Here is a 27,007-nt window from a genome sequence, read left to right on the forward strand (position 1 = left end):
GCTGAATCCAGTCGAGGGACTTGCCTTGTGGGGGCCGAAACCTACTGTGCCGAAGAACGTGAGTTGCGATGTCGAGGTTGAGGTCGGGATCGAAGTTTTCGGAGAGCTATTGGGGAGCTGTTGGGATTGCCGTACGCCTTTCGCCTACCTTTGCGCCTAAGGGTCGCCCGTCGGAGCTCATCGCGAGCATGGACTATTGGCCGGATGTCGGGGCTGGGATCGGAGGAGGAGTTGCGGGATTCGGGGAGTGTGGGATACTGGGGAGTGTATCGAGACGGGGAGTGTATCGAGGCGCTCGCTCGCTATGCTCGGGGGAGTGTGTTGGATTTCGGGAGTCGGGATCGAGCTTGCGAGCTCGCGCCGTGTGCGCGTGGTCAGGGGGGGACCGCCGCAGGCGGGCCCAACTGATAAGGTGATAAGAAATTCATATATATTCGTTGTATCTACTCGATGTACTGTACGCGATTGCCCTTCGGGCAACCGACCGCCTGGGGCAAACGCGCTCGTCTTCCGTTTGCTTGGAATATTTTAACACACAGGTAGGCGTAATATCGCCTAATCCACAGTAGACGTAGCAGATAGCAAGACTAGCGCGGCATAGGGTGTTGACTACAAAGATAGCGAGGATCGTCACGCCGCGGTCCTCTGAAGTCTCAACGAGATTTCACGCAGTCTGATTGGCCGAGCACGATTCGAATGTCAAAATAATATAATATATTCGACCTTTGCGTAGACGTGCACGTCTGTGAACGAACAGACAAGTAAACCCACTTAGCACGTCTAACGAACAAGTGCAAAGATATAGCATTACCTGTGAATGAACAGACAAGTAAACTACAGGTAATGGTAAGTCCATGAACGAACGGGTTCGCGAATACAAACTCACCCCACTTAGCACGTCTAACGAACAAGTGCAAAGATGGGGATGTATCTACGGGGGCGTTGTACTTAAGGTCCTCAAGCTCGCAAGGTACAGTACAACAATCTAGATACGTCAAAAGGCTATCACAACGCTATATGAGCTGTCAGAGTGATAAAGAGTTACGATAAGAGAACGAAAGATAAATATAACCCAAAAAGGAAAGAATGTCGCTAAATTTGGAATCCGTGCAGTTTGCCACAGCCTGAGAAACAGAGCGGTGTCACCTCTCTGATTCCCACAGTCGCTCCAACATCGAACGCGTGGCGTATGCCTCGCCATTTGAGCTCATTGAGACTGGATTGAGTTCTCTCCCTCTAAGTATAAATCTTAAGTCGCCTACTGATATTTTGTGAGAAAATATTCAGGGCGGTTGGATCTTGTGGATCACACGGCGATGAGCCCTGGGAGCTGACAATTGCGGACACGAGCTTCCAAGGCCACCAATACAAGCAAGTACAATTTTCATGTCCGGAGTCGCTCCCAGTGTGATAATGAGGAACGGCAAGTACCTGCGGCACTCCAGGGAAAAAGTCGATTCAATTCTGGAAAGGAGAGTCCGCACCCGCGCAAGTAGGACTATACGCTTGCTGAGTGGAGAGCTCAGCCATCCTGTCGGGAGTCGGGACGGCCGTCTACCTTTCTAGAAATACCCGTTGGCCGCGGAGGACTCGAGGCGACGATTGGCGGCAAGTTATCAGAGTGATCTGTCAAATGCTGTACATTAGCGACATGGGCGTAACTGGAAGAACTGGCCCCCGCCATCGAGTCTGCAGGGAACCGTCTTGGGCTCTCAAGGTACATAGTGCACCACTCTTGTTGACCTCCTTAGACCGGAGCTACAACAAGACTACTCATTTTTGGACGTCTGATTGCCACCTCTACTACTCTTGGCTGTGTGTATTCGTCTCCCTTTCCGGTCATATCGCCCCTCGGTGCAACCGATCGATATCTCTCCCCGACCATCGCTGTCGCTATCCCTGATGCCCTATGCATTTCGCAGCTACAACTCAGTGTCAGAACGCCCGGACATGCACTTATGTTGCACGTTTATACTCGGAAAGGAACTCTGAAAATACATTTTAGCTTTACGAAAAGGTACTACGGGACGCTGGAGGAACAGATGCGTGCAGCCTCTGAGGGAATAACAGATCACGCGTACCTCCTAGCTTTCATAGACGTATTCATGAAGATCCTGCACCTTATAGTTGACAGCGCTCCGTTACCTGCCCCATGATCGTACTCTACAAGGAAGAAAGAGTGTGATAGTAAAGTCATGATTAGCATACAAACCTGTTTCTCTACGTATACGCCGCACTCAGAGAGCCGAGATCCAGTAGTAATCTATAGGACCGTCTATACGATGTTCGAGACAGATAATCGGGCAGAATTAGGCTACGAACGACAGTCTGAAGGTTCTTCGGCTTGAGCCGGATCGGCTGTGTTTCGGGACGTCTGAGGCGAGAGGCGCAGATGACCTTCGGACATGTCCAGCCCAGCGAGAGACCTTCCTCCATATTCTTGCCAGCGGCTTCCCCGACATTTGGTCTGATGAGCACATCGCTCCATCTTCGGATGCGGACTTCAAGATTTTCATGAATTCATCGGTAAAGTTCAATACCTGAGCGTCCACCCCAGTTCCCTGAGACTCGTTTGAGCACATGTAGCCCTCAGGAAAGCTGAAAGGGACATAGAGCGTCCCCTGCCATGTATAAGGATGCATGATCACGGAAGGGTTATACGGGATACGGGAACTGAATCTCGGACTGGAGATCGTCAGCACCGATGTATCGGAAACCTTGTGCGAGGGGGAGAGGTGACCGTCGACTATGCCTAAAGATGATAAGTTGGGCAGTGGCGAGAGGTTCGCTATACGTTCTTCGGGCTGTTTACTTCTCGGAAGCGAAGAATGAAATGAGAATCCGTAATGTAATGGAAAAGAAACAAACGTACTCTCTTGCCCTGGCTGCGGCTGTGAAGTGTCCAAGGACCTCCATCAGCTCATTGCCCCAGAACCCAATACGGTCCATGTATCTCCGCTGCTCGTCGACCTGTTTTCTCACTTCCCTCCCCAACGTCCACAGGTCATCCAAGAGCGTCCGGGTCTCCCCTGACGCATCTGTCTTAGACCTGTCATGAACGAACCGCCTTAGGTTCCGCACGATATAGACATGGAAGCCTATCGTATTTGATACGCCTCGTGGACTGGCACCATCTCTAAGATTCCTTGCGCGCAAGTCGACGGCGCTGGGATATATCGCAATATCGCTGTTATTCGGATCCGATGGGGGGCGGAGCCGGAGAAGCGAAAGAATGTTCGCAGACAGGAGCACGCTGAAAACGGTACATCCGCGGTTACGCGCAGCCGCAGAGAGCCGTCCCAGAGAGTCGGGAGACATCGTCCTGAGGACCACACCGGTGCTCGAAGGGGGCCCGAGAGGACTGGGGACGTCTAATCCTCGCAGACTCTGTTGAATTAAGTTGAGTGCTCGAAACGTCTTTATGTTGATTGATCTCACCTTCTGAATTACGAGGGCTTCTTGGAGCTTGTCAAGCATCACCTTGTCGTCATCTATTTTGTCTGGCGACCACGGTACCCGAGCACGGTCTGGTACGGCGCCTGTCAATCTTGTCACCTCTTCTCCCCACGCAAATTCCTCCCTCACGGGCATTTTTAATAATTGCGCGATTCTTGCATTGAACATGTCAAGGAACTGAAATGACCCAATCCCGTCGAATAATGCATGTCCCAAGCGAAAGACGACACCGCAGGAAGAACCTTGCCAGACAGGGATGAAGTGCAGCTCGAACAGAGTGGTTTGCGGTCCGTAGGCCACTCTGCCCAGGTCATGCGACACAAACCTGACCGCCGAATCTACGTCTCCGCGAGCTGCTTCAGCCGCGTCCATTCGCGTGACCACGACTTGCGAGAGCCATCCCTCGACGTCTTCGTCAGAAGCAGGTACCTCATACACGAACCGCGCGTTATCGGCTACAGGGAAGGTGTCCGGCTCGAGTTTCGGCCAGGCGAACTTGGCGGCGATGGTGGGGTGCTCGAATCGTAGCGCACGGACGGCGGTGCGGACGAGAGCTTCGTCAATCTCGGTGGGACAACCGTCTGGAGGCGTGAGCTGGCAAGAGAGGATGATATCGGCCATTCCAGGGAGGACGTGACCGCACATGGCGAAGCTGGCCTCGAGGCCCCAGAGTTTTCTGTACCATATTCTATCTTTCGGTGTAGGCGGTGAGGACTGACCAACTACGGAGTAGTTGGCTGGTAGAGGTGGCTGCTGCCAAGCCCAAGGGGATCTCTGCATGGTTGCAAAGCTGGGATCGGAGTAGGCCACGGTATTGCGAGAAGGCTAGGATAGTAACCTGGCCTCGCAGCTATTAAATGGAACGAGCAAGTTACAGCAAGCCAGTGACGTCTGGTATGTCGCTTCCTCGACGATCCACAATTATGCCTGTTCGCTCGGACAAGCGAACAAGGGTCCCCGACGGGCATCGAACGGGTTCAGGGAGGCGTCCCGACGGTCGCTGCCAATGCGGCTATTCCCAAAATATCAGTCTGCAAGGTGTTACGATATGAAATAGGAAGAGGAGGCTGACACATACTTCGTCCTGCTAGGGCATTTCATACAGAATCCACGGTAACACGGCAGGATGCAGAGTTAGACTGGGGGAATCCTTCACCCTTATCCTTTACTTATAATTTCGGCGACTTCCCAAAGATATACAGGAATTGAAGTACGACCTTCGTCCCAACCAGCATACGCTGCTCTACCTGAACTTATGGCTAGGTCATCCTAACCTAGAAGCACTGATGAGGGAAGAACGGCATGGGTGTATTTGGGCAAGGAGGTTAAACGTGTATGGACACGACTCACATGAGATGGACTCAATTCAAAGAAATATTTCCAACTCTTGGAGCGAGTGCCGAGCTGCTGCCCCAAAGCGTGCGAGTAAGTCCTCTGGCTACCTTGCCAGAAGTCGTGAGACGGTCCTCTACGTCATCCATCTGACTCTCGACTTCACCTAAAAATGACGGCTTGCATGGAAGCCCAAACTCACGTAAGGGGCCCGATAAATGCAAAACGCCCTCTCCGCGTCTCTTCCGCATCACGATGGAAGCGGAATACAATAAACACAGGTGCCGCAGATCAGCACGAGGAAATACTGTAAAGAGCCAGACCTGGAACAAGCATTTCCTCCATCAAGTTGTACGGCCTGATAGAACGGATGATAGTGTCACAGGGACCGGTAACAAGCCGGCTGCCAAGAGACTACAGCTAGACGTGTACCCAGCATGGATTCCGAAGGTCCGGAACCGTTCAGAGCGGGAGCAAATACGGGTGTGCGTAGTGGTGGTTCATCGCGAAAAGGGAAGCCTGCAAGCCTCCAAAGGACACCGTACCTCAACCTCGCTCAGGGCTGGAGTGTATAGTCTACTTCCTTGTCTGTCCTTGCGCAAAAGTAAGTAGGGGTATTAACCCGGCAATCAACTCTGGGAGACCCTGAGTATTAGGCATATCTTACCGTCCGGTCACTTACAGTGGTCAGCTGTCGCAGGCAACGATGTGGATGATGTTCTCTATGGGCGGGAACCGGCGGTTAAGACTACAGGTCATACGGAATACGATCGCCCTTGTCCCAAGCAGCGCGATGTAGCTCAGACCTCTTTCCAAAACATCGAGGACATCGTTCCCAGTCACGCTCACGGCTGAGGTCAAGCAAGCTGCGCTCCAAGCTAATGGGCTTCTGTAACGAGACTAGATGTGTAGACTAGGAAAGAGACGTTGGGAATCGACTTCGCGTGATGCTTAGTGCGATTACCATGGGTTGGGGGAGGCTCGGGTCGGCGTCGGGCGGGCCGCAGCAAAGTCCGCGGTGGCCGAGATTGTGGCACCGGAAAGTGCCAGACCCGAGACTCAGGGTTGGAATGGCGAAGCTACAACGCGCGCCGTCTTCGCGACACGACGAAATCCGGGCTACACCACCCCACCAGAGAAAAGGGATGCAGGTAGCCGGGACGAAAAACACGTCGACGAGCCAAGCTGGCGAGCGAAGCATAACGGAGAGAATACGAAAGCGCGCTGAGCACCTCTAAGGAAATGACCCACGCGGGATGTCGCGTGCTCAACGCGTGGTCTCTTCGCTCGCCCTTAGCTTGGCTCGACATACGTAGACAAGCATAGGCTAGCGCGCTGCCTGAAAGACATTCTGGCATGCTATCATTTGAACTTCAGATGAATGGAGTGGATATTGGGAATAGCCTGCTATCCACGGCAATTGCCGCTGGTCTTCGAAGCGATATCGCAACGATAACACGCCACTCTGCTGCAGCTGTGTTGATCTCTACGACCAAATCTATACTATGGCCTTCGTCAAAAATGTATGTATAGACGGGGACACGAACAGGAACAGGAATGTCGGCTAGGTCTTGTGGTTTTTAGCCATTGCTTGCACCGGAGATCATTCTTTTGCGCCCAGTACTACCATACCATCGTGTGCGCGTCGGTCTCCATGTCTTCATCCTTCGACATTGTCATTTTCCTCATCCGAGTTCCTGCCGTTCACATCCCCTCCACTTCCAGATACCACTCCATCCCAGTAAACATTCTCAACCAAGGTGTCCAAGGAATCGACGTCACTCTGAGCAATGTCAATCGCATTCACAATGCGTAAATTAATCCTATGTTTCGCGTTTCCGCGATGCTGGAATAATCTCAACAGGTGATTGATGGATCCTTCCATCTTGCTTACTCCTTCGACGGTTATCGATTCCACCACCGGAAGGATGCGACGGGGAGCGCCCTCTTCGTTGTGAATAAATCCTGATGGTATGGCTGCGAGATCCCTTCCGTGTATGTGGAGCGTCCGCACCTCAGCCATGAGATTCAAGAGATTGTGCCAAGCATCCGTAGCTTCTGGTGGAGAAGCCCCTTCTCGTATCATTAGGTCCGTGACCCTATTCAGAGAACCGTCAAAGGAGGTGAGCACACCCAGAATCTTTGCCTGTTCGAGATGATCGACGCTGAAGTAGAGACCTTCTTTCTTCATCGTCGGATTCGACACTGCTCTTGGATTGATCAGTTCAACACCCATGTTGTACTCGTCAGGCTTCCTGATCTCGCAACGGCGAAAGTCGCGGTAACGAGCTATCTGGTTCACCAGGGGTGCCAGTAGATCTGTGATTTTCGCAACCTCTGTGTCGTCACTTGAGAAAGGCGACAGGATGTGACAGTTGACAGAAGTCAACTTCGGCGCTCCTATATAGTCAAGAAACTTGACGTCCACGACTTCGTTGGGTTCGATCTCCAACTCCTCGAGTTTAGGCAAAACCACCGGTTGGGGCCATCGGACTTCCTTGCTCTTCACGGCCGCCAGCATCGTCAAGGACCTCAGGTTGGGGACAGAGCGAAGAGATGACAAGATATCATCCGTTGACAATAGCGGCGTAATATCAGTAATCAGAGTGAGATCCTGGACGTTGCCAGATAAGAGGACCTGGTAGGCCCTGAATGGAACATCGTACAGGGCGATGTTCTGCAGGCGAGGACTCCTGAGGGCCCTCAGGCTAGGTAGCTTTCTGCTGACTGCTAGGCTGCGCGAGAGAGTCCTTGTTAAGGTGAGTTCTTCTAGCTTCGGCATCCCTTTTCCGCTGCCCAGCATCCTGAGATATTTGTCTGACACTTCCAGGTACAACTTGCGTATTCTGTGCGACTCCCGCAGAACCAGCTTGAGCTTCCTGCTGTTGGCATCCTCATTTCCGTCTCCATCGATAAATTTACCTTGTACGGAAAGTGGTGTAGACTTTCCGCTGCGGCTAATGATAAGCGCCACTGCGCTGGGTTTGATACCATCGAGTAGTACCGTACTCCAGAGGGTGGGACTACCGAGTATCATGTTTCTCCAGGACTTAGAAACTGCCATCAGCGTCTGGATACTGTCATAGAACCGAGGATCCGGCGCAAGCGGCCAGACCCTTTCCCTCGCCTCGTCAATAGTAACTGAGAAGATCTGGCACAGTGTCTCCACCGGGAGCACAGTTACACCTGCCAGATTTGTCCCCGGCCAAATGCACTTCGTCTCAGCCTCCAGGACATGGCTCACGTCGCTACTTTGTGGTTGTTCCTCGCCCTGGGGAGGACCGGTGGTGGTGACATCGGCGGTGGTAACAGTAGAAATCCTTCGTGGTAATCGAGCATAGCTCCTGACGTCTGTGGACTCTCCTACAGGTCCCGAGTGGCCAGCAATTATTTTGACGGAAGGCATGGGATGGTCAGGTTGAGCCTGAGTGTGGCTCGCGATAGGAACGACAACTTCCGAATCGAATGGTATTAAATTCAGTCTACCAAGCACCTGCAGTATTGAACTTACCTATAGTATCATTAGTCATAGAGGTGGATTTATTCCGCTTGTGTTGTTCTTCAGCAATACGGTGCGGTCCAGTAACGATGGGCCCTGAGGTGGCTTCCGTCTGTGCAGATGCGGTGGCACGGGGGCTTGAGCTCAGAATAATAGCCATGTTTTGAAGGAAATGTTCGACTGGATCGCAAAGAATATTCGAGAACAGTCGATAGTGAGGTTCTTAGGAGTCTCTGAGGGGCGGAAAGTGGCCACCTCGTTGCGTCAACAAACTGTGGTTATGTTTGGCGTTGCTTGGCCAGCACTGCAGTGCGGCATAGTTCTCACGCTCTGCTTAGTCTGGCAACCCTTGCAGGACCGAGTGTTAGTATCTGACTCATGTTGTGAAGGTAAGTAACCCAGGGAAAAGATATCGTATGCAGTGCCAGCAATTGGTCCAGCCGAATCAAAAAAGTGCTTACACACGAGAGGGTGAGACAAGTCGTGGCGTAACTATAAAGGTCTCTAGGGCCTTCGTCCATCAGGTTAGGGTCACTCGGTGAGCTCGCTCCGCGACAAGTCAGTCGTCTGCTTCCTCTCTGCGGCCCCTGCCATAATGCTCCGTTCGCTCTCATTTTCAGGGCTATGGGACCCTACCCGTAATCCGGGACCCCTTATTCTATTTCCTGGCTTATAGTATAAAGGCCCGGCGTTATCAAAACACGCAATGGGGATCATCCCCGAAATGCCCGTAGTGCGCTCTCAGCGACACGTATCCCATCATCCATCCAAGTCGACTCCCAACCGTAGTCGTGCTGGTCTCCTCCATCTGCTATCCGACTGTAAGCTCCTCATATGGCGCCTCTGTATACCTATCAGCCTTTCAAAGCCGCATACTTCGCATACTTCGCGCTCTCTTTGCTCGTCAAGGTGCCACTGTGGTCCATATACTACCTCCCATGCAGAAACCGCCAGCGGGCCTCTTGGGATCTTAGACGTGCTTTAATCGTCAAGGTCGCCCAGTCCCTCTCTGCATTCCCCATCAAAGTGAATCTCAGACAGAAAGTGGACCCGGGAAAGACGTACGAGAACGCACAATTTGCTTGGATAGAGCCTGTGGACGACAGCCTGGTTGTAGGGCGCTTGCGAGAATATGCCACTAACGCTGGCGTGTCTCCTGCCCGTATCTCGGGGTACTGGATCTTCAAGCCAGGATTCCAGTTCGAAGGAGGCGGTCCCCCCAAGGCTGTGGAAGATGAGAAGACGGTACTCCACTTTCATGGAGGAGGCTTTACGGTACGTTTCACTATCTATCGCGCGGTGGATTTGAATTTGACCCTCTACATTTAAACGTACCCAGACGGGCTCTGCAAACCCCAACTTCATCACCTCTAACATCACCAAAGGGATCTTGCAATACTCTCACATCCTGAAGCGTACCTTCGGGGTCGAATACCGCCTCGCATCATCACCTCCAGACACGGTTGAGATTGAGAATCCCTTTCCCGCAGCCATCCTCGACGCTCTCGCGACCTATCGATACCTCGTTCAAGAGATGGGATTCAAGCCCGAAAACATCATCGTTGCAGGTGATTCTGCGGGTGGACACATTGCGCAGGTACTCGTTCGGTACCTAATGGAAAATCACATTGCTTCCCTCCCGCCCCCTGGATATCTGGTCTTGATCTCAACCGTGTTGGATTTGTCATTTTCGCGGAATGTGCATGGCTCTTCGGATGAGCGAAAGCGCTTTACGGACATATTCAACCCGCATAAGCCTCTGCGGGAGGTTATGGCGTACAGCACCAGTTCTATCTTAGGAAAGCTCAGTGAAGAACAGGCGAAGATTGACCCTTTCTTATCTCCAATTTCGCCCCATATGCAACCTACTAAGGGCATTTTTAGAGGATTTCCCTCGGCGTATGTGGTAGCCGGGGGAGCAGAGAGGTTATGTGACGACTCCGAGGTGCTGGTGGAGATGATGAGGGAGGACGGCGTAAAAGTTGTGAGGGATATCCCTTCGGACGCGATACATGACTTTCTTAGCTTCCACTGGCATGAACCGGAGCGCACACAAACGCTTATCAGGATTAGCAGATGGGTGGATGAGCTGTAGCGACTATTGTAACCATCATGTTTCACTTTTCTGGAGCCCGAAATATTCAGCACTGCTGCTGTGACTCTTCCCCTCGTCGAGTAGGATTATAAATCGTATATCCTACGTATATAGGGTTCTTATTGGCAATAGTGTAGGACGCCTGTTTCTAACCACTCTTTATACCATGTAGTGCGGAATGGGACTCGGACGAGCAACAGATTCTCCAAAAAAGGAACTATCATCGATAATTTCGCTGCCAGCGAATCCATACTGTACTTGTTATTAATACTTATCTTGCATTCTTGGACGAAGTGGGAACATACTCACATTGTTGAGCACTAGAGACGGAATGTTTCATCGAAGAAATATACGTAATAGACATAGATAAGTTGACTGGTATACACCACTGCAACCGCGTAACGGTAAAGTGGCAGTGGCGGGAGACAGGTGACGGGCGGTGACGCGACTCAGTCACCTGACCTCCGCGTCACACGGCTCGCGGTCTTCAACAACGTTCAACCCCCATTTTAATTTGCTTCTCCTGTTGTGGCAGGCGCTCGGTGATAAGCTCACTTCTGCTATGGTTGTTTTGCAGTAGCCGCCATTTTCGACCGTATTATTCTGCTCCAGGACTCTTCTTCCGTGCTTACAACTTGAAGTCACCATGTCACCATGTCATTCTTTGACTCACAATTTCCTCGTCAACGAAAGTCTGCCCTCTGACGCGGACATCGTTACCCGATGCAGACAAGCCGGCTATGATGTCTTGGGATTCAAGCTCGTCGACGAGGCTCAGTCCGTCATCGCCTGGGTTAAGTACGGCCCAAACGTTACTATCCCCGAGGCCCTGACGCAGGATCGGGTTGCCAAGGCTCTCTGCAACGTTCCATCCTCTGGTTTGGGTAATCCTCCGAGTTTCCGCGCTTTCACGAGGGAGAAAGCTTCCTTCTCTATCGGTTACATCGTGATGGAATATATCGACACTCCTGACTGCGATAAATCCGACGTTGACATAGTGGCCAAAGCTGTTCAAGCCTTGATCGACCTCCGGCACCGGACGCGACCCTTGGCCGCGTCGGCGGGAGCATGCCTATTGTGCACTTCTTTCCTGAGTGGATTCCTGCTGCTGATTACAGGTCCGTTCAAAACTTGCATAATCATATTGACAACGTGAGTGCTCAGCAGCGTTTCAGGTGCATTTGAATGAGGCAGGGATATGACAGATCCTTAGAGTGATGAACGACCCAAGGCGCGTCGACCTGGTGGCTGACGCACAGAGCGGTCTCTGTCTATGCCCTTGCGATATCCACCCGCGCAACTTTAAGAAGCTCAAGGATGGCCGAGTGGTCGCCCTGGACTTCAGCGCCACATTCTTCATACCTCCTTCCTTTGTGGGGGTCGCTATGCAGCCGAGCGGTGGCCAAGAAGCTTAGGTATACCTCTTCGGGCGATGTAGGAGCCATGCTCTCCGTCTCGAGCTATCTTGTCCCGTTCGGCCAGCGGCCAGTCGGTAAGAGCAGCTTTATATCTTCGTTCCCTGCTTTCACTGAGTCTACCATTACTGGGCAGCGTTTCTCGAGGGTCTTCAAGGTAGAGTAATTTAGCGCGGAGCTTACTCTATCTTCCGCCATAGACATGTATGTTCAGCACTTGCTACGATATCCTGTTACTAACTCTTGACTCACTTTGCGTTCTTCGTCGGATCAGCGTGGTACTACCATACGCCTAAAGAACAGCTGCATCTACGTAGTTATAATGCTGATTCACGAGAGCTCGAGGTGATATCTATGACACTTATCCTCGAGGACTTGACCTCCGTAACTTTGCATCGTCCGATGCGCCAGTGTGACTCGTGGGACTTCAGAAGTGCTCTAATCATCAAAATCGTTCCGTATTCTCAGTATTCCCCATTAAAGTGAGTCTCAGACAGAAATCCAGTACGGACATTCAGTGAGCCTGCGGTGAGGCGGCTGGCGACAGCCTGAGAGTCTTTCGCAGGGGTATATCTCTCGCGCAGATCTGCGGGTACCAACTCATTGATTCATGCTTCGACTTCGAAGTACGGAGGAAAATGAAAAGCAGTGCTCCACCTCCATGGAGCGGGTTTCACGGTACGTTACACTACCTCTTTTCCCGCCATGTTAACCCCACTTAGGAGGTGACCTGGGGGGAGGGGGGGTTGAGCGAATACTCACTCGGTAATGTATAACATCGAAAATGGCTCCTGCGGTACTCACACACTCACACTTACCTTCTACGTCAATTATCGCCTCACCCAACCCCCGGCCTGTCCCGCTATCACACTCGACATGCTCACGAACTCTCGATACCTCATTCCAAGACACGAGCTTCAAGCCGAACGTCATCGTCGCAGACGGTCTCATTGCTCAGGTGCTCGTACATGGCCTGAGGGATAATCGTGACTTCTCCAGTCAGCCTCCTGTTCTTGATTCGTTCGTGCTAGCGTTATGGTTGTCGCTCAGATCGCTATGCGCAGATATTGAAGCCGCATAAGCATTTTCTGGATGTTACGAACGTACAGCACCTATCCCATCTTAGGCAGTACAGGTGAAGACTGGCCCATTTTCCCCGCCATAACCATACATCCCATTCAGATCCAACCTTCTCGGGTGTATGTACCGGTAGCGGCAGGAGTGGAGAGGTCAGTGCGTCAGCTTCGAGGTGCTGGTAAAGATGATGAGGTAATCTGGACGCTATCAACTTAATTTTCCTTGACATCCGCACGCAAGCGCTGGCTCGCGGGAATATCATGGGCGCCTTCTTCGCCCCGGTCTCTCCGACGTCGATGATCAAAGATCGTCGCATGATACCGGTCGGTGGTGAGGCCTGCTCTTGCCACTGACAATCTCTCTATATTTGTTGAGATAGTGGTTGGTACCATAATACCCAGCCACTGTACATCTTCAGCGGCGGCGCTCAACATCTGGCGGAGATGCATTGTCGGCGAGTGCCTTTCGCAGGGAGTGGTACAGTTCCAGATACCTAACTCAGAATAGCCGCCAGTCGGCCATCGGGATAAAACGCGAAGCAGAGAGATACGAAACTCAAACTCTGTCTAAACATAGTTGGGCGCCAGAGCAGCCAGGTGTGTCTTCAATACGGACATCTTGTCCCCGTCCAAGGCTACCCACTGAATTGTTGATCTAATTCGAGTATGCTGGCGTGAAAATGCGGTGCTAGCTCTCTGCACTTGCGCGCTATCACAGCAGTCGACACCCTGGTCACAGCGGCTAACTCTGGCACGTGTACCAAAGGAAGCTGGTGGAGGACACAGATCTGGACTGCCTGGTATCGCTAGTCCCTGTATCTGTCTCAATCCTCTGACACCTCCCCCCCCGAATCAGGTAACCACCAGACCATGAATCATCGATGGTCTTTTACGTCCCGCTGAAACGTCGCCGCATAAATAGTTCCTTCGATCGCCATTCTCACCCCCCGTTTCCTCTCGAACTTGAAGCTGCGGACATGTACACGAGGATCAGTATCCATATTACGACCGAAGGTACAAATCGTGTACCTACGCTTCAACGGTATGATGTATATCTATATGGCCACCCCTACATTCCACCTTACAGAACGCTAGACTTGACGTTCGCACCTCAGGCAGCGCTAGACCTGTTGTTCACCAGGCATCAGGTCTTACGCTCCCTTCGGTGCGATCACACGGCTCCACCCGGGCGTCCGTGCAACCTACTCGTGATGCCAGCGCCGCGCCGTACGTTCGTCTACTGCAATGGATTGTTTGCGTAAGATTAACGAGATCAGAGCCACGCGCACTTCTCGCAGAATGACGTTCTATCCGTGGCAGAAAAGAGAATTGACCATTGCTCTCATTGGCGAGACGGGCACTGGGAAGACGGCTTTCCTGGATCTGCTGTCCAACGTCTGCGCTGGCGTTCAACTGAAAGCTTTCGGCACTGTTCATCAGACCGCAAACGAGGCTGGCGGGAAACAGTCTGGTAGCCAGACAAACAAACCGCTGATGTACACGATTACCGCTGCCAATGACACAGTGATTCACATCCTCGACACCCCTGGTCTCGCTGATACTCGTGGAATCGACAAAGATAGTGACCATAGGGAAGCCATTGCGAACTTCATTCGGGATCACACTGAGACCATCGACGCTGTCATCATTCTGGCGAATGGCACGCTCCCGCGGCTCGGAGTCTCCACAGACTACGCACTGTCGGCGATATCAGGTTTATTTCCTTACACCTTGTTCGACAATATCGGATTTGTCTTCACGAATGTGAACGACCCTCTCAACTTCAACTTTGACAGTACGTCCCTTCCCGCGGTACTTCAAGGCTGTCGTCAGTTCTTGATTGACAATCCCCTGGCGAGATGGCTCAAGTATCAGGCAAAGCGCGTCCAAGGGCCGCGCCAGCGGCTCGAGAAGATGCGCCGAGATGTAGAGGAGGGATATGTTGAATCGCTCGAGACGCTCAACGACGTGTTCCAGTGGCTGGACAGCCGTTCAGTGCAACCCACGAAGACGATTAATGATCTGCAGGAAATCTCCACAGAGATCGAGGCCGCGATTGCGAACGTTATCGCTAGTATTTCGCAGACGGAAGAGCTTAGAAGCGCGCTCATCAAGCTACAGGACGATATGCGTCAGCAAGTAGAGGTACCAGCTACCGGTGTTCGCCTGTCCTGCACAACGCACTGACGTCTCCGGCGACAGATCCGGGATATTAATAGCAGATATTCGGCGATCGTGTCCAGGACCTACTTCGAGCACGAAGCAACAAACGTCCACAACACACTATGCGCGGCCACAGGGTGTTACTCCAATTGTCACCTATCCTGCAATGTCACCTTCACGTTGGACACCGATCGCCTGGGTAAGCAGTGTATGGCGTTCCAGCAACCGGGTGGCAGACAGGATCCATCTCACTGCCACGTGTGCGGACATTCCTCCGACCTGCACCAGCATATTTATGCCAAATGGGTGAAAAAGACGAAGAAAGTTGAGGAAGTCAATGAACTGGCGAAGGCTCTTTACGATGGGGCTAAAACAGAAGCGGAGAAGATTGAGGCTGTGCGCGCGACTGTAGAGGCGAAGATCGCAGAATGCGAAGAGGCGCTCAAGGGTAGCGAAGGCAAGCTAGGGTATTTGTGCGATTCGTATAATTCCCTCGCACTGTCTGGCAGCTTCACCGGTCACGTCGCGGGCACGATCAAACTCCTACAGCTCCGCCTCGAAGCCATGAAGGACGAAGGCATATCACAGGATGCCCAGAACCGGATGGCTGAACGGATCAGGACGCTCCAAAATAAGTATCAGATTATCCAAGACGCTGAGAGAAAGAGGAGGGGTGTACGGAGAGTGGGTACAACGGACAGTCCTTCGCGCAGCCTTCGGGGAGTGTAGAGGCCCCTTAGTCAAAGGATGAGATGTAGTAACAGTCGCCACGTTTCTAGAGGCGGCAGAGAGAAAACGTCGCATAATGAATGAATTCGCCGAAATCAGCCCGGAACAAACCTAGTTGCCCGTATGGAGCGCATACTTACTACCATTCTCATCCGCAATGCGCTGGAGAGACAAAATAGACTGCAAGCAGCGCAGCCATAGTGATGTGTGTCTTTGCTGGTGCAGCACGACTAAGATCCGACTACTAGTAAAATGCAAGACTCGGAATAACTCAGAAGCAACGGCAACAGCCGCACGCATGCCAGACCACCGCGCTAGGTATGTAGTACTCAGATGGACCCTCCGTATCCCCAACTGTTCGGAATTGTTGTGCCGCCAGGGACAGACAATCGTATGTTAATGTTCCGTATATTCGGTGAAGCTTCCCCCTAATGTGTCCGTTGCTTGTGAAGCCCTTTAGTTCTTCCCTCGCACGGCTTGTGTCGTGCGGTTCCGATACGATGAGAACGACATCTGGCTCGGGACCTCACAATCTTGATCCTGTGGCGATAGCTGGGCCTTCATCTCCTTAGAAAGGTTAGTCATAAGCAAGAGGGTATGCTAAACTCGTGCGTCCCGGAGAGTTTATGTGTGGTACGTACACGGCTCCGAGGCTGTTCGGGCATTCCAGGGCGTATGAGGTTTCGTTTGTACGAAGTCTTTGACCACATATACTCACAGCTACTTCCAACATTGATCAGATTAGGACGTACGCCTCTATTTCGTATGTACTCATTTCAGCCCGGCGACCATCCGACGGTCATCTTGCCTTCCCACTACTTCTGTCGTGCTTTTCTGAACAGTCGCCGGGACCTCAAACGTTATAAAAGAAGGCTATCGTTTCTGGTTGTCCTCCGGTAGTGTATGGCATTTCTCCCGCTCACTCGTACTCGCGCTTATCGCCGCCGCAGGGCCTAGAAGACTGCGGACAGCCGCGGACTCACAGTAATCTTTCTTCAGATGAACTCGGGTCTGTACAACACTGCTTTCAGCCGTATTACCGCAGTTCGTCCTCTTTCTGTGAGAAGGCCTTGGTGTGACGGAGTATTGCTGAGCCTCACTAAACACCAAAACCACAGTCCGCAGAGATCGAATATATCAGGGGGGGCCGCATTCTCGACGACTACGGAGCAGCCATTATTGAGCCTCAGCAAGGGTCGCCGGGATGCCGTATGGAATCCTCATCCCAGGCCAGATCACAAACCCAAAGGTGAAATCGTTAGATTCTCGGCCTAATGACATGGCAATACCCTCGCCGATGCTTCACCTCTCCTACTTAAGCTCACTAGTCCGAAATTATGCATCGAGGCACATCTGCACGCCTCAGTATGGCTTTCCTCCCCCCGTCGGGCCTTCCAGGGAGGCACAAGTCCCCGTGGGCCTGGCAGCAGCCTCCTCTACCGCCAAACTACTCTGTCCTCGGTCGACCACGTCCTACTCCTTACGACAGGATATGGCACAGGAAGCTCTGGGGCCTTGAGGCGAGCTTCGCGGTGTGCGGCTATGCGCTCCCAGGCATGGCCGACATAATTATCTCTTGTCAGCTCACGCCGCCCGCGGATTGTTCCAGTCGAATAGATGAACACCTCGTCCGCTGTGCCGTCCGCGAACTGCGGTTCGAGCACCCTACCATCGCCGCGACGTTCGCCTGGCCGGCACTCGAGCCGAGTGCTCTGCCCAAACCCGAGGACGGACGGCTCGTGTACGAAGTGCCCGCTTCAGAAGACGACGTCGAGCGATGGCTCTCAGAAGTGGTTCTCTCGCGAGCGGACGCGGCGGAAGCTGCCCCCGGAGATGTAGGTACGGCGGTTCAACTGGTATCGCGCGATCTCGGGAGAGCAGCCAGTGGGCCACAGGCCACTCTTTTTGAAGTACACTTCGTGCCTGGCCTGAGAGGCTCCCGGTGTGGCCTCGTTTTCCGCCTTGGACACGCACTGTTCGACGGTATCGGGTCGTTTCACTTTCTGGAGATGTTCAACGCGAAGATCGCGGGGTTATTAGGCTCCTTGGAAAGGAGGGACTTTGAATGGGGTGCCGAAGTAGTAAGATTGACGGGTGCCATGCCCGATCGCGCGCGAGTTCCCTGGTCAACAGAAAGAGCAGAGGGCGACACAGCGATGCTGGACAAAGTAAGAGAAGCGCTGACGGTTCCGAAGGTGACGTCTACTCCTCCTGGACGGGGCCCGTCGCTCACCCGAATTGCAGACGCTTCAAGGCCTGACAATCCCCCGGCCCATCGGGCAGCCCTCGACTACAGGCGTGCTCCTCAGAATTATCCCCCCGGAATCGCTGGTGCGGCTGTGTGCCGCCGCGCGGGAACGCGGGTGCACTATATTTAACGTCCTCGTGTCCGCAATGCTCCTCGCCCTTCTCCGGCTGCACCCCCCGGAGAGCACGCACGCCGTCGACGCGCCGATCCCCTCGAGCGCGGTCGACCTGCGCGTGAAGAACTTCCGGGCGGGCGTCGACCCGCGAGGCGTCGGGAGCGCGATCGGGCTGCACGCGTACGTCGCGCGCGACCTCGGGCGGTTCGTGCACGTGCACTCCGGGCTGGGTGGGGAGGCGGCGGAGGGCAGGCTGCTGGAGGACCTGTGGACGCTGGGAAGGGAGATCAGGGGGCAGGTCAACGAGCAGCAGCGGTATATGGACCGCGTGGGAGTGTGGGGCGAGGAGGCGATGGAGATCCTGGGGCACTTCACGGCGGGAGTCAAGGCACGAGAGTGAGCCCTGCATTCTATCGCTCTGTGTTCCCGAAGCACTCACGATCATATATCCGCGGGCCCCGCAGCCTGCCGCCCGAAGAACGGCTCGGGAAGCTTTCGCCGCTGCCCAACGTATCGTCCATAGGAATCGTCGACGGCCACCTGTCGCCTGCGCACGCGCTCCCGGGCGGCGCGGGCGTGCTCGCCGTCTCCGCGCCGCGCTTCAGCTCGCGCATCCCATACAACCCCTCGATGCTCGTGCACGCGTACACGTGGCAGGGCGTGCTCTACCTCCCGTTCAGCTTCGCCGAGGGCTACCTGGGCTCGGTCGAGGAGCAGAGGCGGCGCCGCGCCGGGGGCGGGGACGCGCCGGTGTTGGCGTTCGTGGAGGAGTTCATGAGGGTGCTGCACCTTGCCGCGGGCGACGGGGGTGTGCGTTCGGGATCTGGGAATGCGGTGCTGGGCGGTCGGTTCGGGCGGCTGTGGCAGCGGGTTTCGGGGTGGTGGGATTCGCCTCTGGAAGCAGATCGCTCGAGACGCGGACGATCCGAGCTTGGCCAGAGGTCGTTCAGACTGGGGTGGAACGCCAAGGTAGTCTGATCGCCGTCGGTCGGGGCGTCTGTCGATCGCATGCTATGAGTGGACGATCGAACGAATGTACACTGTTTGACCGCGTTACGTGTCTGCGGTGTTTAGCAGGTACATCGAGGGAACCGTAAGCTTTCTGATGCGCGCACGTTCTGCTGAGCGTAGTGGAAGACACGGGGTGCTGCGTCCCGACATCAGACCATCGCTCTTCCAGCAATTGGCGACACGATAGAGAATTTCTTCGCTCAGGCAACAGGACACTTAACACTGCGTGTCGGCCCGAGTCAAATGCTGGCGTTGATCTGGCGAGAAAGTAATGGATACCTAAATTTTGTCCACATCCCCGCCATCAATTCCGTTCTAGTTAAACTCGGGCAGTCAGTTGCACGTCAGAATAAGTAGTACAAGTGTGCCAAGTACTCGTGATGCACCATATATATCTCGTCCGTGTCTACTATAGTGTCTGAGGAGCGAATGTGTCTGTTCTTAGAGCCCTGACATCCCATATACCAACCATATAATTCATGATGCACAAGTAGTCATTTCTTGCTTGTCCTCGGAATACCCTGCACGATGCCTGCTTGTGCCTTCAAAGCCATGCGGCACTCTGAATCATCCAAATCGGGTAAGTGGTCTCCTGGCTATTTCTAATGAATTCCTTGACGGAACTCGTACTACAGGCCTATCTGTGGATAAAGGTAATGTATGCTGTATTTAGCTTTGGAAAGACCTTCTAGAAATAGATTCAGATTTTTAGTGCGTGTCTGGAGGTCGCAAACACAGCAGGACAGAATTCTCAGGGCAAGAAATCGCAAATTAGCCCCTTGGCATCTTGACTCTTGGACCAATGACATTGACCAGCGGTCCAACCCGAAACCGGCTGAACAACCTTTGAGTGTTCAACAACGGCTACTGATACAAACAGTATCCCCTTACTTGGGTCGACGCTAACAACCTGTTACTCGTCGCTCCCAAATCATCGCATACCTGAGGTATGCGATGATTTGGGAGCGACGAGTCCGCAAAAGAGCGCAAGCTGCTCAATATGCCGACAACGGGATGCCCTTGATACCGATTCCCTCTTGATAGCTCGCGATTGAACACCCTGCAGCACGATCAGTCTTAGTTGCGCACCGGAAGATCCGTTGATATTCCAAGTGAGCCTATATGGAAATTCCAGATCCTTACTAATGGTCTACAATCTCCGCAGCCTTCGTCGAAAGCAGATGACAAGGGATTTTCCGAGAGATTCGAGGTCAAGGACGGCCCAGGAGCGTCATGCATGGACAATGGTTAAGCGACAGGAGTATCTGCATAATCGAGCGGAAACAGACAATGGTACTTAAGCCTGAGATCATCGCATACTGGGAGTGAGCGCCCCCATCACTGGCAGCTGTGGCGCAACTTTATGCTGCGAGATCTCTGGAGTCAACTTCGACCCCAGGCACTCATACTATTAATACTTCAAGTTGGGTCCCCTCCACAAGAACATGATGGTATGACACTAGAACTGGGTCTATAGACGGAAACAACCCCAGGAAACTTCTAGGCATGATTCTCAAAAGTGGAATTGACTGGATCAAAGTAGTTGAAGCTCCAGGGCGACTCGGACAGAATACGTCAACAGATGAAAGCTCTTCATTAATCATGCAGGATGTTACTATCGGAGGAGCATCGTGATCATGGTTGCAGGGGCCTGAAACTCGAATACACTGCATGAAATTCAGGTCAGCATGCTCCTCTTTTCAAGTGGCAAGTGGCGACTCGGCCTATTATCATCCTGATCAACGTACCCGTTCATCTTACCCACGACACCTTCCTCCGAAACGGTGGCCATCCATGGCTAGGCCCCAACAGGACGGCCAACCAAATATCCAGGCTGTTTGTTAACGTTGTATATGCGACACTCTGCACTGGCATTCCTCCCATGGCCTCACCCGGCAGTGTCGCGCTGGATCTGTGGGTCACCAACGTTTCGCCTTACCTTGATAATGGTATGAGAGACTTACACAGTGCTGCCACAGCAATGCCAACGAATATCTTTCCTCGATCGCGTTCGGTAAGTGTAAAGCGTGACAGCCGAGCCAGTCGTCTGAATTTATCCGATACAGCCCTGCTTTACTACGACTATACGCTGACCTTCGAGATCGAGGTCGATAGGTTCTGGACCCCGAAATTTACCTCGGCTTCCTATCTCTTCTATCTAAACCGCTATCTGGGGATATTCGGCCACATCCCTGTAATCTTGCAACTTTTCAGAGCGTTCTCAAATAAAGTGAACCTTCGATAACTATCATATCATGTTCGTGCACTCACTGACTATAATCCCAGACGTTGGTGATCTCGTCATGTCTTGCGGCCGGCCCTGAGCGATTCCCTAGATGCATACAGCTGCAGAGCTACCATCAAATCCTCTCCGTCGTCGTTCAAGTGGTCGTAGGAAGTAAGCCATTTCTTATTTCATCTTCCATTTTCTTCTGAGATAATCGCGAGTATAGCATGCCTTATTGTGCGAACATACGCCCTGTACGAGAGAGCCCGCTGGGTGCTCTGGTTTCTCTGCAGTCTCGCGCTGGGTGTCATCGCCGTCGGATGCGTAAGTTACCTTCTCCATCCTTCTGCCCAGCCCTCCCTCACCACTGCTCAGTGGGCTATTACGGGGAAGCATACAAACCCCGTGCCCATACAGGACATAGGCTGCAATACCACGCTCTCCTCCGAACAGTGCGTGAATTTCTCCATTCACCCACTGCATTCGGCTCGTCACTGACTAAATTATTCTCAATCCAGGGTAATCCGTAAGTCCTCGGATATTCCCCAATTACCTGAGACACGATGCCGGAGCCCTATCCCAGATCTCGCAATTGCGTGGGGTGGTATGACCACCTTTGACCTGGTGATATTTTTCCTGACTATTCTCAAATCGTTACGCATGGCACGGATCGGGCGGCGCACGCTCGTGGACGTGATTTTGCAGGATGGTGCCATGTACTTTTGGTAGGTGCCTTTGCCACCTGTCTACGATAGATGAAAATTGACAAGGAAAAGCTTCATGGTTCTTGCGAATATTGCGAACATTTCCACGTTTGTTGTAAGTTCAGCGCATTGTTTCTCGCACTCACGGTCTCCGTAGCGGATCGCTGACCTTCATTATCTAGCTCGGAGGGGTGAGATATAGCCACTCCTGCACTTGCCCGCTCCTCTCTGACTGATTCTCCAGCCACTCCTGCGTGGAGCGCCATCCACATTCACCAACGTGTCCGTACCTGCCCCTCCTCTTGTTCTGCCATCTTGCAGCCTCTCAAGGCATTTCCCGACAGAGTTTCCGTGACCCTCATCTCCCGGCTGATGCTGAACCTCCGTGAGCCGTCGCTGCGCGCCCCACTTTCCTTACGCACCCCCTTGCGGTCTGCCGCGGGAGATTCCAGCGCGGCAGACCATTCCACCCGCAGCATTGTGTTCGCATCCGCCGCAGTTTATGATGGTCCGTGGGTCTTTTGTTCTCATTCCTACCGAGCATGACACAGTATTTTAAGATGAAATTGAACTCCACCCACAAACAAGAAGTATGTTAGGAAAGTTAAGAGAGTAAAGCTCTGTACAAGTTTGAATTAGCATTTGAGCGGATAGAACAGGGCGGACTGTATTCTATTGCCAAATAGAGGGACATGTAAACCATACGGTATCTTACACCCACATCGGGTGCGGATTTGTAGGCTAATGGACAGGCACGAAGCCACAGACCATAATGGAACTAGCTAAGACATCGGGAACTTCTTTCCCAACGACCGTGAACGTAAAAAGCGCAGTGCGAGAGAACGAATAATAGATATGCGACGGAAAGCTCTTACTCAAGTGTTTCGTAACGTCCGTATCAGAGATGTTCCTCTGCTGGTAGACCGTACAGTTGTAATACGATCTTCGCTAGTCGAAGGGCCGTATGATGCGACAGGAATGAAGGCAAACGCTTCCGAATCCGACAGAATCCGACGAGCAAAGACGTGGTCCACGTAAATAGGACGCGTGACAGGACGCGTGCAGTCTGCAATAGGGAGATTCAGTTCCAAATGCGAAAGCGGCTTTCTGTCGCTTTTCGCAGCGTCGAAGTTACAGCCACCGGCAAGGGGCCATGCATTGCGTTCTGGAAATGGCAATCGACCCCGTGCGAAGTCGCGAGTCTCGCTCATTGAGCTCTCTCATTGGCTCTGCGCTTGCAAAAAGCAGCAGCTTGACCGGGATCCCACGCCTTTCCGGCCGAGCCGAGAAAGCGGTTTCTCAGAAAGCGACGAAAAGCGGCTTTCGTAGTTAGAACTGAATCACCCTAATAACGAGATTTGTCGCTTGTCTTCTGTCTATGAAAAGGAAACAAACCCTACTGTCTTCGCGTTTTGTCTGCTCCTCAACCAGTACGACGTCTATTATGGCCGACGGTTCCCAATCTGTGAAACGACGCAGGATCTCCGACTCCGTCAAGCAGCCAGGAAGCGACCAGCAGACGCCACCGCCTTTCAAGAGGCACGAGTCGCTATGGCTCACGGATGGGAATATCATACTTGGCTCAGTCGACAAGCAAGGAGCGAGCATCGTTTTCCGCGTCCACCGGACTATGCTCTGCAAGGTCTCCCCGATATTCGCAGATATGTTCGCTCTTCCCCCGTCCGACGCGAATGAGTTTTGTGATGGAGTACCTGTCGTCCGGATGCCTGACGGTGCCGAAGAGCTGGAGGCTTTGCTGATGTTTCTTTACCACGAGAGGTACGTGGTCTCTATGTGCATAAAGTCTTGCTTTGCAGCCCGCTCAGACTCGAAGTAGAAGTCTGCATCTTACACGCCTGGACCCAAACACGCCAGCCCTCGTTCGACCCGTCCTGTCTATTGCAACTAAATACGAGATCGATACCGTGAGGATTCATGTTGTTGACCGCCTCATGGAGGATTGGCCGACACGACAAGTCTTCAAGCCTGGGATGCGCTGGAGGCAGAGATAGCCTCGATGAAGAAAGGATGGTATGATAAACACAACACGTACATTGACGACCACCTCCCGGAACCAGCGTCAGCGATTCAGCTAGCCAAAACGTTCGGGATTCCCGCTATCCTCCCCGCCGCCTTCTACCATCTTTCGCGACTGTCCGTTGGGTACGGCCTGGATGGGTCCAAATCTACCAGAGTCCAGATGGCCGTACTCGCGGCCGGTATGCGAACTGCTAAGTGGAAGAGTCTGCAGGCCGACGACTACTACAGTCTGCTGCACGGGCGCACGAACCTGAAGGCAAGCGCCAGCTCGTCCATTCTGGGCTGGAATCCCCCACACCATGAATTGGACTCGGAATCGGATTCGCCTGCGGATGCGGATTCGGACCACGAGAAACTGTGTTCCCTGGAAGTGAGAGACAAGCACTACGTCGATCTTCGGCACGCAATCTATGAAAGCGACGATGCATTGCAGGTTTTGAAGACGCGTGCAGAACAGGGTCCATTTCCACGAAAGCTTTGCTGGAGATGTCGGAACTTTGCTCGTCTCCAACTGGCTGAACTGAGGGAGAACTTGTGGAAACGGCTCCCCAAAATGTTCAATATAATCTTCCATCCGCCTTCCTTGCAATCACGGGCTATGAACTGGAATTGGAACGAATTTATTCTACGTGACTTGTAGGCAATGAGGAGAGCGAGTGCAGTCATCCTGTGACTCACGCGGCGTGCGCGTGACAGGTCGCATCTGCCGTTACACCATTACTGGTCTTCAATTTTGCACTTTGTCCTCGAGTATATCGGCTCCGCTTCGTCTTGACCTTGCATCTACCATAGCACGCTTACTCTGTGCTCCATGGACGAGAACCGTAATCCCCTGAAACGGAGAAGGGTTCTGCCGACAGCCTTGAATCACTCGTAGTGACCAACAAATCGAAGAAAGGGGAGGGAACACTCATGAAGGAGCACGAGACGCTCTGGCTGTACGACGGGAACGTTGTCTTATGTGCGAAGAACTTGAATGGGGAGCACGTCGGATTCCGCGTGCACATGTCTGTGCTCAGCAAGGCATCTCCTATCTTTGCGGATATGTTTGCCCTGCCAGCCTCAAACGCGAACGAGCTTTGGGGAGGACAGCCGTTTATCCGGATGCCAGATAGCGCTGAGGACTTGGAGGAGGTCCTGAAAATATTGTACCACGAGACGTGCATCCTCTTTGCCTTAGGTCTAAGTTTGGTTTCACAAGTCCTCGATGACGCTTGATGTAGAACTCTGTCACTCGAACGCCTCGGTCGAAATACACCGTTGATCGCGGAACCAATACTGTCGCTCGAGCGCTCGCTACCAACCACGAGATAACGAGCCTCAGGTATCCGATAGTCAAGCGACCGACCGAAGATTGGCCCACGTCCATTGAAACTTGGGTGGAAGGCGAGATTGTAGCCAAGAAGTACGGGGTGCCCACTATTCTCCACGCTGCTTTCTACCATCTCTCCCGGTTATCTCTGGAATTCAGAGATAATGAGTCCAAGCCCACCAAGGAGCGACGGCATCCGCTGATGTTCTTCGGAACGCGAACTGCGCGATGGAAGACCTTGGCGGGGGATGACTACTACAGGCTTTTCATCGGGCGTACCAAATTGAAGAAGGATGCGTTAGACGGACTCTGTTATTGGGCGTCCATGGCTCACCCGGACTCGGACTCGGACTCGGACGAAGACGAGTTGCGTCCAGATGAGCCTGGCCCACGCTGCCGCCTAGCGAGAGGGAAAGCCATCACGGAGCTGCACGAGTGTATACGCCGGAGCGAAGATGTGCTACATCTTCTGCATGACTATACCGGCGACATCCATTCCACTTGGATGAAAGATTTGTGCTGGACATGCAGACTCGCAGTCCGGAGACAGGCAAAGGAGCTGCGAGGCGGCCTTTGGAACCATCTCCCGGAGTTCTTTGATCTTACGGCTCTGGTACGTCTAGCTCTACCTATGTTCTCTATCCTTTCCTCATTTATGGTGACCTCCTCAGGAGTAAAATCAACATATGTATGTACTTATGAAACACCAATGTATGCTCGTCAGTATATATCTCTCCTGGTGTCCGGTTTGCGATAGCCACATTCAACTGCCAGATTGTTCTGATCTCGAGGCCGGGGTCCGTCGAGCTGTATGTATAGTGATCCTCCCTTGCTCGGCTCATTGTTGCTAGCGTATGCGGGAATAGCTGCATATATCGATGCTAAGACCATGTATGTTATTCCGCATTGGTTGGTAGGTCTTAAGGCTTCGACCAGTCTATGCCCTGGGCGTCATATTTGACAACGACAAGGGCAACAAAAGGGCATACTGCTTTTATTCGTGGTGCTGCACTATCCTATAGGCTATGAAGGAGAAGTAGTACAGTCGGTTATTGACAGTAATTTAGTGGACGACATGGCTACGGTGACCATGTCGGAGATTTCCTTCCTGCATTATAATTGGTCCGGACCCAGCTGCTATTTTTATATGAATCAAATTCCAATTATATCCAGATATGAATTACATGCTACGATTATCGTCGGATTAGAATGAGATTCGAATCGGATTGCAATAGCTTTCATAGTTTGTCGACGTTCTCGTCGCACTCTGGCTACCCTGTTCCCGACCTGTGCCCCCCTTCGTCAGCTAGAAATCACTATTGCCCCCGGAGTTGCCCTTCGTCTTGGGTTTTGCCTTGAGACCTGTGGCGTGCTCTGCGCGTTGGACCTATGGACCCGGCGAAAGTCTATAACGCCGGGAAAACGAGACGATGCCCCCACTGCGATCGCGAGCTATCATCGAGGGGGTACAACAACCACGTTCGAGCCTGTGGTAAAGCAAAGGAGGCAGATGTAAGGTCTATGGAATATGAGGAGGTCTTGAGAACACGGGCACGGGCACGGGAAGGTTTGTCCCGGTCGTCTC

At 52.8% G+C, this 27,007-nt stretch overlaps 9 protein-coding genes across 9 annotated transcripts; 7 read left to right on the top strand and 2 right to left on the bottom strand.

The window, feature by feature from the left end:
* Positions 1-2,309: 2,309 nt before the first annotated feature.
* Positions 2,310-4,236, bottom strand: GLOTRDRAFT_133812 (uncharacterized protein; the record flags this gene model as incomplete). The annotated part of the gene is made up of 3 exons (XM_007872770.1): positions 2,310-2,811; positions 2,873-3,387; positions 3,439-4,236. The coding sequence occupies 3 exons, from the start codon at positions 4,234-4,236 to the stop codon at positions 2,310-2,312; spliced, it is 1,815 nt and encodes a 604-aa protein (XP_007870961.1).
* A 2,212-nt stretch (positions 4,237-6,448) lies between these two features.
* GLOTRDRAFT_133813 (uncharacterized protein) lies at positions 6,449-8,447 on the bottom strand (the record flags this gene model as incomplete). Its single annotated transcript, XM_007872771.1, has 2 exons — positions 6,449-8,241; positions 8,300-8,447. The coding sequence occupies 2 exons, from the start codon at positions 8,445-8,447 to the stop codon at positions 6,449-6,451; spliced, it is 1,941 nt and encodes a 646-aa protein (XP_007870962.1).
* A 674-nt stretch (positions 8,448-9,121) lies between these two features.
* On the top strand, positions 9,122-10,382 carry GLOTRDRAFT_50197 (alpha/beta-hydrolase; the record flags this gene model as incomplete). Its single annotated transcript, XM_007872639.1, has 2 exons — positions 9,122-9,562; positions 9,627-10,382. The coding sequence occupies 2 exons, from the start codon at positions 9,122-9,124 to the stop codon at positions 10,380-10,382; spliced, it is 1,197 nt and encodes a 398-aa protein (XP_007870830.1).
* Positions 10,383-11,028: 646 nt separating this feature from the next.
* Positions 11,029-11,797, top strand: GLOTRDRAFT_133815 (uncharacterized protein; the record flags this gene model as incomplete). Its single annotated transcript, XM_007872772.1, has 2 exons — positions 11,029-11,534; positions 11,596-11,797. The coding sequence occupies 2 exons, from the start codon at positions 11,029-11,031 to the stop codon at positions 11,795-11,797; spliced, it is 708 nt and encodes a 235-aa protein (XP_007870963.1).
* A 2,375-nt stretch (positions 11,798-14,172) lies between these two features.
* GLOTRDRAFT_50300 (uncharacterized protein) lies at positions 14,173-15,765 on the top strand (the record flags this gene model as incomplete). The annotated part of the gene is made up of 2 exons (XM_007872648.1): positions 14,173-15,041; positions 15,096-15,765. The coding sequence occupies 2 exons, from the start codon at positions 14,173-14,175 to the stop codon at positions 15,763-15,765; spliced, it is 1,539 nt and encodes a 512-aa protein (XP_007870839.1).
* Positions 15,766-18,154: 2,389 nt separating this feature from the next.
* GLOTRDRAFT_112688 (uncharacterized protein) lies at positions 18,155-18,901 on the top strand (the record flags this gene model as incomplete). The annotated part of the gene is made up of 2 exons (XM_007872773.1): positions 18,155-18,524; positions 18,593-18,901. Coding segments are annotated over 2 exons (679 nt in total), but the record flags the coding sequence as incomplete, so codon positions are not given.
* A 2,120-nt stretch (positions 18,902-21,021) lies between these two features.
* Positions 21,022-22,095, top strand: GLOTRDRAFT_133818 (uncharacterized protein; the record flags this gene model as incomplete). Its single annotated transcript, XM_007872774.1, has 7 exons — positions 21,022-21,053; positions 21,119-21,153; positions 21,206-21,369; positions 21,426-21,537; positions 21,593-21,690; positions 21,742-21,818; positions 21,885-22,095. The coding sequence occupies 7 exons, from the start codon at positions 21,022-21,024 to the stop codon at positions 22,093-22,095; spliced, it is 729 nt and encodes a 242-aa protein (XP_007870965.1).
* A 1,605-nt stretch (positions 22,096-23,700) lies between these two features.
* On the top strand, positions 23,701-24,750 carry GLOTRDRAFT_50102 (uncharacterized protein; the record flags this gene model as incomplete). Its single annotated transcript, XM_007872631.1, has 3 exons — positions 23,701-23,849; positions 23,908-24,046; positions 24,094-24,750. The coding sequence occupies 3 exons, from the start codon at positions 23,701-23,703 to the stop codon at positions 24,748-24,750; spliced, it is 945 nt and encodes a 314-aa protein (XP_007870822.1).
* Positions 24,751-25,022: 272 nt separating this feature from the next.
* Positions 25,023-26,510, top strand: GLOTRDRAFT_133820 (uncharacterized protein; the record flags this gene model as incomplete). Its single annotated transcript, XM_007872775.1, has 3 exons — positions 25,023-25,301; positions 25,334-26,035; positions 26,490-26,510. 3 exons carry the CDS (start codon positions 25,023-25,025, stop codon positions 26,508-26,510), a joined length of 1,002 nt encoding a protein of 333 aa, XP_007870966.1.
* Between the last annotated feature and the right edge of the window lie 497 nt (positions 26,511-27,007).

Source organism: Gloeophyllum trabeum (genome assembly GCF_000344685.1).
Source record: "Gloeophyllum trabeum ATCC 11539 unplaced genomic scaffold GLOTRscaffold_00019, whole genome shotgun sequence".
In the NCBI taxonomy this organism is placed as follows: Eukaryota; Fungi; Basidiomycota; class Agaricomycetes; order Gloeophyllales; family Gloeophyllaceae; genus Gloeophyllum; species Gloeophyllum trabeum.